Here is a 12,239-nt window from a genome sequence, read left to right as displayed (position 1 = left end):
CTCAGTCTGAGACAAACAGACCCTAAGAGTAGATTTTCCAAAATAAGAATCAGAATAAAATTTGTTTCATTTTAATTACAATTTATGGTATTAAATAAAAGACTGAGAAGCCACATGTTGCTTGAGAAGTGGTAGAGAATCATATATATATTTATATAAAAACTTAACTTTATGTATTTTATACAGACTTTTTTTGTTTTTATCTTTAAACTGTATAAGATATACTTGAATATGTTCAGGGGACAAAACAAATTCTACCACATGCACACAAAAAAGGGACAAAAGCATGAACAACGATCAACGACATATGAAACTATACATAATCTTGGTTTCATGGGTCGATTTCTTCCGAATGCTACAAGATCCTATATTCAAGTAAATCTAATCATGGGTCTTTTAAATTAACCCAAAAATTGCATATCTCTACAGCTAAAACCAGTTAATTCACAGATTTAACAGATCGTGTTTCAATACATCGTTGGTTATTCTAACTCTTGAAAAATGCATTTTACCTCGGTTATCATATTGGGTTGGGACCAAACATTGGTTTTGGTTATTTGAAGACAAAATTCTTGAACAAATGGCAAGTGGTAAACAAGATGCATGAATTCTTGCATTCTTTAATTGGAAAAGTGATAGGTTTAATACTAATTCATCTACAAAATCTCCCAAACCCCAAAATCATATGAATTGGACCCTTTAAGGCATGCAATGTTAATGCCCACAACCCAATGAAATCCCCTTCATGTTGCATACTTAACTTCCCAATAAACATTCCAAGTCCAAATGCATCCATCTCAAAAGCACACTCTTCCACTTCAGTATGTGTAGAAAGTCATCTGATTCAATTGTAATCGACTGATTAATACTACAAAAGGTTGAAAACTCTTGTGAGCAGTGGCGGATCCAGGAATTTTGTTCAGTGGGGTCACCTTTAAGGTAGACTAAAGGCCCGCAAAATCGTCTGATATGTTTTTAACCTAATTACAATGTTTTGAGGGATTTTTAAAGTTTTTTGGTTGATTTTGAGGGATTTTTTTAGTGTTTTTGTCGATGTCAAATAACTTTTTTTGATTGATTTCAATAGATTTTTTTGGTTAGAGTAATGGTTTCGATTGGGGTTGGGGGCCCGTGTAAAAATTAATGGGGAAAAGTGAAAGGTAAATCATATAAAACCTAAAATTTAACCTAAGATTTTTTTTTGAGTTTTTGACTGGAGTCCCTTCCCCCCTTCCTTTTTGCTGTTGCATCCTCCCCTGCTTGTGAGAATCAAACTTAACGTATTGTTTCACATTAATGTGTTTTTTATTTATTTAAGGATAAGATCTTAAGGTGTTGATTCACATGTATTTGTTTCATATGGATTTGTTTTTTATTTAAGGATAAGATTTTAAGGTATTGGTTCAGATGTATTTGTTTTACAATGTGAACCTTTTTGAGATGTATCATTTGTTTCACATTGTGAAACAAATCCATACGTAACAATATCTTAAAATTCTAGATGAAACGCTTCATATGAAATAGTACGTTAAGATTGATTCTCACAGGTTCTCAACCTTTTATGTTTAAGTTATTAACCATATATATATATATATATATATAGAGAGAGAGAGAGAGAGAGAGAGAGAGACGATAGATCTTTTACAAACTCAACCATTGGTACAAACCATATAATTCAATTAATTGAGATATTTATAGATATAATGAAAGTTTATTTATTATTTTTTGATATTTATGAAAGACTACAATAGTTCATTTATCAAACGAAGTCTCCTCCTAAATCCACTCCAGAAGTCACGTCTTTCAGTACTGGATGTTTGTTTTACATTATTAGGAAACAATCAAGACATTCATTATACTAGATAAATGGTAGAGAACTATTTATACTAACAGTTGATCTTGTAAATAGACCACCTACACACACACACATATATATATATATATATATATATATTTTTTTTTACAAACCCAATAAATTGTATAAAACTATAACCATTTTCATGTATTGTTTCACGTATGAAACAACACATATGAAAATACAATATTTATATGATATTGTTTTATATATAGAACGTTTAAAACTGTTATGTGTATAGAAAAAAATGGACTCTCTATGTGTGTATATATATGTATATATATATATATATATAGTAGTTGCATTTTCGAGGTTACCCATCAGAAGAATTTCTCTTTCCTCCCCCTCCCTCTTCTGTATACATGATTTACATATGACTTTCATTTCATTCACTTGAAGTTTCCCCTTTCAGTTTCTTTGCCATCATTTTCCATATGTTCCCTGCAAACACACACACACACACAACCACTTGATGTAAGAGAGAAAAATATATATATATAACTCAAAAGAACCCAATTGGATCAAACCAAAATGCACAAAAACTCCCATTTTTATTCATAACCTCAGATTCAACATAACCTCTCTCCTTTCCTCTTCTATTTCTGGGAATTCATAATAACCCAACCTCTTCTTCTCAAGATCCAATTTTTTTCAATACCCATTATTTCTTTTGTAATTTTAATTACTGGGTATTTATAATATATATATATATATATATGTATGTATGTATATGTATATGTATGTATATGTATGTATGCTTATGAGGTTGTGGAACAATGAGGGATGAAATCTGCAAGAAAAACAAGGTTTGTTTCCATCAAAATGCACTTCTTTATCAACATCTAATCTTGAATTGTGTGAATGTTTTCAAGAATTTGAGTTTATGATGGTGAAGGTTTCATGGCCTAAAACACTCAAGAAATGGTTCAGTGTCAAGAACAAAGCACAAGATTTCCATGCAGATGACTTCAATTATGGAGGTAGTTTTCTTCTATCATTACAATCTCATTTAGGGTTTCTTTTTTCCTCTTTCTGATAAAGGTTATTTACCAAACATTTACCCGGTAAGTGTTTATCGGTAAAATTTAACACCATCATTTACTTACCGAGTAAGATGTTAGTCCATCAAAACAACATGGTGTGCAATAATTTACCCGGTAAGCGCTTACCATGGTAAGAATCGTCCCCCTTACTTAGTTCTTGTCTCGTTCTTACCAGTTAAGACTCTTGGTCCTTACCATATTCACCAGGTAAGATGATGTGACTTGATAAACGCTTACCTAAATAAGTGTTTGGTAAACAACTTCTTAATTAATACCATTAAAAAAATGGTTTCATAATCATTAGAAGGTTATAGAATTAATTAAAAATTTATTTAAAGTTATATACTAAACAGATCAATTGACTCACTATTTGCTTTATTTCTACATCAATCAGTGTTGTTTAAATTCTTCAGTAAAAGTAGCATTTGGAATCTCAATGACCATTTGCAACTTTTTCTCTTTGCTGCTTAAAATCTCTTCTTTGTTTCTTCTTCCCTCAAAGATTTTGCATTTTCATCCCTAAATTTAACTTCCCCTTGTGGCCACGGAGGTTCAAATGCGATGACTCTGGGTTACCCACGAAACGGGTGGCTGCCCTGAGATTAATCGACTCAGATAGCGAGTTGGATATCTAGGTTAATAGAAAACAAATAAACTTAAAAACAATTATGCTCAGTATAAAATGGAACTTTCCTTCTCTTTTCCGGTACTCTTGAAAAATAATCTAATGGTTTCCAGATATTTTCACATGGTATAAAAGCCAATGCCACAACTTTAAACAACGTGTGACATTTGGTTTGACGGAATGTTTTAAGGGTACTGTAACGAGTTTATGACATATTTTAACATGATATCAGTAGTTTTTAAAGTAACACATTTCTCAAATGGGTTCCTTTTTCAGGTGGATATGAAGGATGGAGGAACAATTTCTCAGAAAAAGAAGCATCATCCACCATCAAGAAAAGCAGAAGAACAGGTGCCATTTTCATACTATTTATTGCTTTGGGACCGCAATCAAATCAAACGGTTTTTTTTTAAATAAAAAAACTATTAAACTTTTTTTTTAAAATAAATAAATTATTGAACTTTTACTAGTCGAACTTTTTTTGGGTTAAAAGAATGTAGGTAACCAATTTTTAAAAATACGATGGTTTATTTATTAAAAAACTGTTCAGAGACTTGATCAATCAAAATGAGAAAATTTATGGTTTTTTCATTCAAAAGAATAGTTCCGGACTTGATCATTTAAAATGAGAAAGCTTGATAGTTTTTTCATAAAATAAAATAGTTCAAGGACTTGATCATTCAAAATAAAACAGTTCGTTGGATTTTTTGAACTTTTCCCTTTAATTTCTCATGATCATAACTTCAAATATGTTGATCATTTGATGTAACAGAAAGATCGAGCGAGACGAATGCGGATTTTCTTCGAACAAATAAAATTGATCCCGATCTTGCCCAAGTGATCAAGGATGTTAATAACTATAGGTTTGTTTAAACCTCAACTCAAAATGAGAAGATAATCAATTTGCGAAAAGGCACTACAACAAAATTGGGTTTACATGACATTTTTATTGAACTTAATTTATAGTACCAAAAAATAAAGCGTCCAATTTATGAGCGTTATAATAAGTTTATAGGACTCTTTTGGATATCTTTAAAAGTTTTTTAGAACAATTTTAATACAAAAAATTGCATTAGCATTTTTATAGTTCAGTATATGAAAAAGTGTCGCATAAAAAGATGAGTTTAGTGACACTTTCTCAAAAGTTTCCTATAAAATTACTAATGTGACACTTAATATTAAAAATGTTCTAAAAAATTGTTAAAATGTCCAAAAGCGTTCTATAAACTTATTACAACGCCTATAGATAAGACACTTTATTTATTGTCTTATAAATTAAGATTTACAAAGCAGTCTATTAGGACGCTTAAAATTAGTATCGTCCTATAAACTTAGTTTTGATTATAGTGAAGTGAGATGTTTCAAGTCACATATGATACAAACAGTGTGTTGACCGACCATGTACAGTAGGACGACCTTGTGTTGACCAAGTCGCGAGTGTCTCTTTTGGACTTGTTGCATCACATGTGATCTTGGAATTTCCCGTCTTCTCGTAAATCGATTGACTTTTCGCATGATCCCGTCTCTTGTGTTTATTACGAGCCTTCTTATGGTTCAGTTTATATGTGATTGCTTTCGGAATTGAATAGGATCTTCGTAGCTACGTGGAATGTGGCGGGAAAATCTCCGACGGGTAGTTTGAATCTTGAAGATTGGTTAGACAGTTCACCTCCTGCCGATATCTACGTTCTTGGGTGAGTTTTAGACCCTGTTTGACAATCATAAGTTAGCTTATTTTCTATGAAAAGAACCGTTTGGTTTGGTTGGAAATAAGCTGGTTGATAACGTTTCAATAAGCTTCACAGACTTTTTACCACTTTTTTCCAATTTAGTTTTTCAACATGTCTTTTTAGATTATTTTACATTGTCATCTAGCTTATCAGTTTGCTCTTTTTACCATATATTCTTTTACCAACATGAATAGTTTATCAGTTACCTTAACTACCTTATCAACTATTTTGCCAAACATAGCATTAGTTCGAAAAAGAAGTTTGAGAATATCAATCGTGTTCGTCAAATGTGACGCCTTAATTTTCTTATCGCTTGTCGAGAATCAGGTTTCAAGAAATCGTCCCTCTAAATGCCGGAAACGTACTCGGAACAGAAGACAACGGCCCGGCTAAAAAATGGCTAGCACTCATTCGGAAAACGCTAAATAGTCTTCCGGGAACCAGTGGCGGATTTCAATTCCATCCCCCTTCACCAATTCCCGATCCGGTAATCGATTCAGATTCAGATTTTGCAGGATTAGTAGCGCAAAAAACCTCATCTTTCCTCCACCGTCGTTCTTTCCAATCACTTAGCCGCAGCATGAGGATGATGGAGAGCGATATGGCAATGCCAAATCTCCGATTCGAGCACCGATATAGTATCTGCGATCCCATTGATTATGATCGGAGCCTAAGATGGGGTATCGGGTCTTCAGATGAAGAAAACGGGCCGGATGGTTCACCTAGTAGCATAAATTACTCGCAAATACCGTATAGCGGATCTTTCTCGATGGAGGAAAGAGATAAACAAACGGAAAACTCTAGGTATTGTTTGGTAGCGAGTAAGCAAATGGTCGGGATATATTTAACGATATGGGTAAAGAGCGATCTTAGAGATAACGTTCGTAATATGAAAGTGTCGTGTGTCGGTAGAGGATTGATGGGTTATCTCGGAAATAAGGTTCGAATTTTTTTTACCTTCACACTACAACAAAATTGGCTTTATAAGAAAATAAAATATATCTAATGTCATTACTCATTAATAGAATCAAACATATATGTGTTTGGAGGTATCTGAACAAGTTTTTTAGGACACTTTTGAAATAATTTTGTCTCATATTAGTTTTTCTATTAGACTCTAAAGCATCCTAAAAATCGTGTTAAAACGCCTGAAAACGTCTTATAAATATATAATAACGCTTTTAGATAGAACGCCTTATAGTTTGGTCCTATAAACCTAAATTCTATAAAATATTCGATTATGACGCTTAAATAATTTAGGCGTCCTATAAAACCAATTTTGTTATAGTGAGAGTGCGATTTGGAGACTAATGATATTATCGATCATTTCAGGGTTCAATATCGATTAGCATGTCGTTTGGTGAAACGAGCTTTTGCTTCGTTTGTAGTCATTTGACGTCAGGTCAAAAGGAAGGCGACGAGCTCAGAAGAAACTCGGACGTGATGGAAATCTTGAGGAAAACTCGGTTTTTAAGTCTTGAAGAGACGGGAGATGAGAACACTCCTCAAACGATTCTCGAGCATGAGTAAGGATGCAAGTTCCTATTGTTTGTACTCATTAATGAATGTTCTTGAGATGAAATCGAATACTAACGTACTTATGTTCGTTTTGCATGATTCTAGTCGAGTTATATGGCTTGGCGACTTAAATTACCGAATTGCCCTGTCGCACCGGTCTGCCAAGGCCTTGGTCGAGATGCGAAACTGGAGGGCTTTGTTGGAAAATGACCAGGCAAGTCTCGGAATCCAAAATTGAGTTTACATGACGTCTAAACTAATAACATGTTTTATAGGACTTAAGTTTATAGATCCAAACAATAAAACGTCTTATCTAAAAGTGTAACAAGTTTGTAGGACATTTTTAGACGTCTTAACAAGTTTTTAAGATGCTTTTAAAAATAAATTTTAAAAATAAAGTATCGTATAAAAAGACGTGTAACAGGAAACTTTTTAAATGTATCCTATAAAAACAGTTAATAGAACATTTTATTTCAAAAGTGTCTCAAAAAACTTGTTAAGACACTAAAAAACGTCATATCAACTTATTATAACACATTTACATATGACGCACAATTGTTCGATCAATAAACATAAATCCTCTGTTAATACACACACACGCGCGCGTACAAGCGCGCGCACACACACACACACACATATATATATATATATATATATATATATTTGACGTCCTATAAAGCCAATTTTATTATAATGAAAGTTTCAAACTTTCCGATGTTTTAGTGGCCAATTTGCGAAATGTTTAATTCTTTTACGCTTACAGCTTCGGATGGAGCGTAAAAGGGGACGCGTATTCGAGGGATGGAACGAAGGGAACATATATTTCCCTCCAACGTATAAATATTCGAACAATTCCGATCGATATGCAGGATACAATATGCATCCCCGAGAAAAACGAAGAACTCCCGCATGGTAAACAAAATCTCCGACCATTATTTTAGGATCGTCGATCTTCATTTTTTTTTCTTCAGATTCTTGATACTGTAGATTTCTTTTGAAGGTGTGATCGGATCTTGTGGTATGGCAACGGACTCCATCAATTGTCTTACGTTCGAGGGGAGTCGAGATTTTCAGATCATAGACCGGTGTACAGTATATTTCTAGCAGAAGTCGAATCTATTAACCGTAACCAATTCAAGAAGAACATTAGTTATTCTTCGAGAATCCAGATCGAAGAGTTGTTACCGTTTTCACGTAGATCGACTGAGGATTGACCGTGCGTATATATATATACATATAGTCGGTTGTGGCTAAGAAATCGACGGAAAAAATGGTGACGGAAAAAATGGTGACGGAAATGCCAAGTTGTTGCAACATTCCGAGAATAGGTCAATCCTTTTTCCTTTTCGCACTCGTCATTAAAACAAAATCGGCTTTGTAGGACGTAAAATATGTCTAAGGGGCCGTTTACCAAACGCTTACCCGGATAAGCGTTTACCAAGTCATATTACCCTACCGGATGAATGTGGTAAGGACCAAGAATCTTACCCGGTAAGTGAGGGCTACTACTCTTACCATGATAAACGCTTACCGGGTAAATAGTTGCATACGATGCCGTTTTGATGGACTAAAATCTTAGCTAGTAAGTAAGTGATATAGTGTTGAATTTTACCGGTAAGCGCTTACCGGGTAAGTGTTTGGTAAACAACCCCTTAAAATAAAGTGTCACATTAATAATACCATTTAAAAAAGACTAATAGGTTATACATAAAGTGACTTATTTAAAGTTTCCCTTAAAAGCTTACTAAATAAGTCATTTTTCATATCATTAATTCACTACCAAACATTGATGAACAAATAAAAGGTAAATAAAAAAGCCTTTACACTTATTTAATGTATATAAGAAATCAATTAAAATATAGAATTTAATTTGATGGTTTAGGTTTCTTGATTACGCACAAGTTGTGGATTTCACTTGTGATGGATGATTATTGGGCAGATAGACACAGAAACTCCTTGCCAGTCTGGTAATTATGATAGATTTCTGTTTTTTAGTAAAAATTATATGAAAAAGTCGTGTATGTTAACTTAATTCTTATTTTAGGTAATGTACTTTCAAAACTTTTATTTTAGTATTTAAGATGTAAAGTTTTAAACATTTAAGTATCCAGGTAACCGGTGTAATCGGTTGAAGCGTTAATTAGTACCATGCTGATGTGGTATCCAACTCAGTATTATTTGCTGACATGAATATCTTAATCTAAAATTAGTTTTTATGTATTGTGTTTTATTAAAAGAAATAGTTAATGCTTCAACCGGTTACTCGGATACTTAAATATCTAAAACTTTACATCTTAGGTACCAAAATGAAAGTTTTGAAAGTTATTACTTAAAATAGGTATCAAGTTAAAGTAACTTGCTTTTTTTTTTCAATTTATCATTTTTTTTTACATTAAAGTGTTAAAAAACATTAAATTTATTATGAAACGTGGATCATTTTTGCTTTTAGAATTCCAATCATATACAAACTTAATATTTTCATACAAATCAATTATCATGTATTGTTTTATATATAAAACATGTGTAAATATACAGTATAGACACTATATTGTTTTATATGTGAAACGTTTAGAACTATTTTACGTGTCGACATAAATAATCCTAAAAGTTTCAGATATGCAGCAACACTATATTTTTCATATGTAATCGTTTTATTTCATATATGAAACAACATATGATTGTAAGTTCATAGTAAAATCTTGGTCTGTAAAAAAATGAAACTCTTCTGCTTTATATCTGTTGAAACCTCTATTTTTTACAGGTTTTTAAAAAGAATAACCTGATAAGATTCTAGATATATTCTTACACAGTTATAATTTTGTGGGTTTTTTTGCAGGAGATTATCATCTTTATCTCCAAGCATTGATATGAGTAGGCAAGATTCTTCGGTTTCCTTCTTTTTTGTTAACAAAAAATATGATGTTAACTTTATTGGACTAATAAAACTAATTCTTTAATAGAGGTTACTTCAAATATTTGATTTAATGATGAAGGGCAAATAGCTAATTTTTATGTGGAAGTTACTTTTATGATATTTAATAAGATGTTACAAATTTTTATGTGTAAGTTACTTTTATGGTATTTAATGATGTTCATAAGAATGTTTTCATAACCATAAGGTATTTATAAGAATGTGTGAACCATGAGACATTCATAAGATTGCGTTCATAACCATATTGTGTTCAATAAAAAAATTTCAAAAATGTTTATATGTTACGATATTTTCCACAAATACCCTCTTATAGAATATGTTCGCCGATTATTTTTGTTCAAATTTTCATTTATTATAAATATGTCATGATTTAATCCATAGATTTCATAGATTAAGGGTTAAGATTGATTTACATAGTTAACACCAATTTTTGGGTTACAGAAGAGCCATCCTAATATATATATATATATATATATATATAGGTATTTTTTTCTAATTTCTATGATATTTTTAAATTTATATTTTATTCAAAACTAAAAACGTTATCGCTTTCTCAAAACCACTAAAAATCGTATTATATCGACAGAGACAAAGTATAAAACAAAACACTAAAATTGTGATAAATTTCACTGCATTATGCGAGCACCCTTCTAGTATATATTCTAAAGTACTAAGAAAAACCACATGATTAATGATATAAATTTTACTATTTCTTCTTATTTAATTATCCTTAATTAAGCGCAAACAATATCATTAAGAATGTTTAGATTATACGAAATTTTTGTACCTTCAGCCTAATCGTTATTTAAGATACAACCGATTTAAAATGCATTAGCATTAGATCATTTGATACGAAGCAAGAAAGTTACAAATTTAGTACAAAAAAAAAACAAATATGTGATATTTACCGAACAGATAAATGCAAAAATCAACATAGGATTGGTAACAAATGCAAACGAGATGATAATAAAGCAAATATGAACAAACAATTAACTAAACACGAGTTCCTGTTTGGTTTGATAGAATGTTTTTGAGAAATTTGAATTTCGTAGAATAATTTATAATTATAAGAATTTGGAATCTTCGATATATTTGGTCTGCAGGATTTTGAAATAGAATTCCACATCCATTCTTTAAATCTAATTTGTAAGAAAAAAAAACTAAAAATACTGATTGATCATTACAAAATTACTGTTTTTCAACTGTTTTAGAACATCGTTGTAAACAAATCCTTGTTTACAAGGAAATCTAGTAAACTGCCATTGAATTTCTAAATCATATTTAATGATTGTTTGTTCAACGCTTATTCAATAAGCACAAAAGTCGATATTTACATTTAACTTACATGATAAGATTTTAATTCATTAAAACGACATCGTATGCAACATTTTTATCCAATAAAAGTTGTTACCAGATAAGACTTTCGATCATTGTCATCGCTCTTACCAGGTAAGACTCGATCTTTTTCATGTTCATCTGATAAAATAAACTGTCAGTGGTTAAGATGGTGTTAAACATATTGAATCCAAATTTGACGTTTAATGAGTTTAACGTAAGTAATACAGAACCATAACAAGAACATAAATATAACTACAAATCTAAAATACTGTTGATAATACGAAAAGATGAACAGAAATACTAACAGTGATCTGAAGATTGTATGAAAAGATGAAGAACAGGTTGCGATCTTCAAACTCAGGTAAGAGAGATATTTGAGAGAAAACCTAATTATTTTGAGCTAAAACGAATGAATCGTATGAGATGAGACGGTTCACTTTTCTTTATATATCTTTTGTCTTGTACAGCTTTGCCCCTTCAACTTTGTAGACAATTGCTCCGCTAACCTTCATCTATTGTAGAAAGTGAGGCGCAGTCCTTGTTCTTTATGTCAACACTCATTCTTTTAATATTTGCATTATCTGCCCAACTCTGTTAACATATTGACAAACAAGGCACATTCAAAGTAAAGTCAGACAAGTCAAGATTGGATAATACATACATTTTAACACCCACCCTCAATCTTGACTTTTAAAAAGATCAATCATTTTTAATTTTGTGCACATATAATTGTGATGATTGATACTAAGAGCCTTGGTTAAAACATCTGCAGTTTGTTCGGAAGAGGGAATCTTTACAATTTTAATAACTCMTCTACTAATTTTTTCTCTAATATAGTGGATATCAATCTCAATGTGTTTTGTTCTTTCATGAAAGACAGGATTATTAGCAATTTGTATAGCAGATTTATTGTCACAAAATAAATTGACAGGTAACAGATTGTTTATATCTAAATCAGATAAAATTTTAAGAATCCAGACAATTTCACWTGACACAGCTGCCATTGCTCTGTACTCAGACTCAGCTGAGGAGCGTGAGACAGTGCTTTGCTTCTTGYTTTTCCAGGATATTAAAGAGTTTCCAAGAAATAAACAAAAACCAGTAACAGATTTTCTGGATAAGAGACACTTACCCCAGTCAGCGTCTACGAAAGCAGTTAGATTAAAAATATCTGACCTTGTAATGCTTATTCCTTTTC

At 31.7% G+C, this 12,239-nt stretch overlaps 1 protein-coding gene across 1 annotated transcript; it reads left to right on the top strand.

The window, feature by feature from the left end:
• The first annotated feature begins 2,631 nt into the window (after positions 1-2,631).
• On the top strand, positions 2,632-9,637 carry LOC112517820 (type I inositol polyphosphate 5-phosphatase 4-like). Its single transcript, XM_025125192.1, has 12 exons — positions 2,632-2,661; positions 2,751-2,835; positions 3,800-3,874; positions 4,296-4,386; positions 5,113-5,217; positions 5,581-6,193; positions 6,586-6,779; positions 6,877-6,985; positions 7,535-7,683; positions 7,772-7,969; positions 9,230-9,269; positions 9,608-9,637. The coding sequence occupies exons 1-12, from the start codon at positions 2,632-2,634 to the stop codon at positions 9,635-9,637; spliced, it is 1,719 nt and encodes a 572-aa protein (XP_024980960.1).
• The last annotated feature ends 2,602 nt before the right edge of the window (positions 9,638-12,239 follow it).

The sequence above is a fragment of the Cynara cardunculus genome, assembly GCF_001531365.2.
Source record: "Cynara cardunculus var. scolymus isolate 2C chromosome LG 9, CcrdV1, whole genome shotgun sequence".
In the NCBI taxonomy this organism is placed as follows: domain Eukaryota; kingdom Viridiplantae; phylum Streptophyta; class Magnoliopsida; order Asterales; family Asteraceae; genus Cynara; species Cynara cardunculus.
Note: the sequence above shows the minus strand (reverse complement) of the source record. Positions and strands in the feature narration are given on the sequence as shown.

Coding starts and splice junctions, on each gene's coding strand:
- LOC112517820 (XM_025125192.1), top strand. CDS start 2,632: ATGAGGGATGAAATCTGCAAGAAAAACAAG. Junction 4,387..5,112: donor AAGGATGTTAATAACTATAG/GTTTGTTTAAAC, acceptor GGAATTGAATAG/GATCTTCGTAGCTACGTGGA. Junction 6,194..6,585: donor TGGGTTATCTCGGAAATAAG/GTTCGAATTTTT, acceptor CGATCATTTCAG/GGTTCAATATCGATTAGCAT.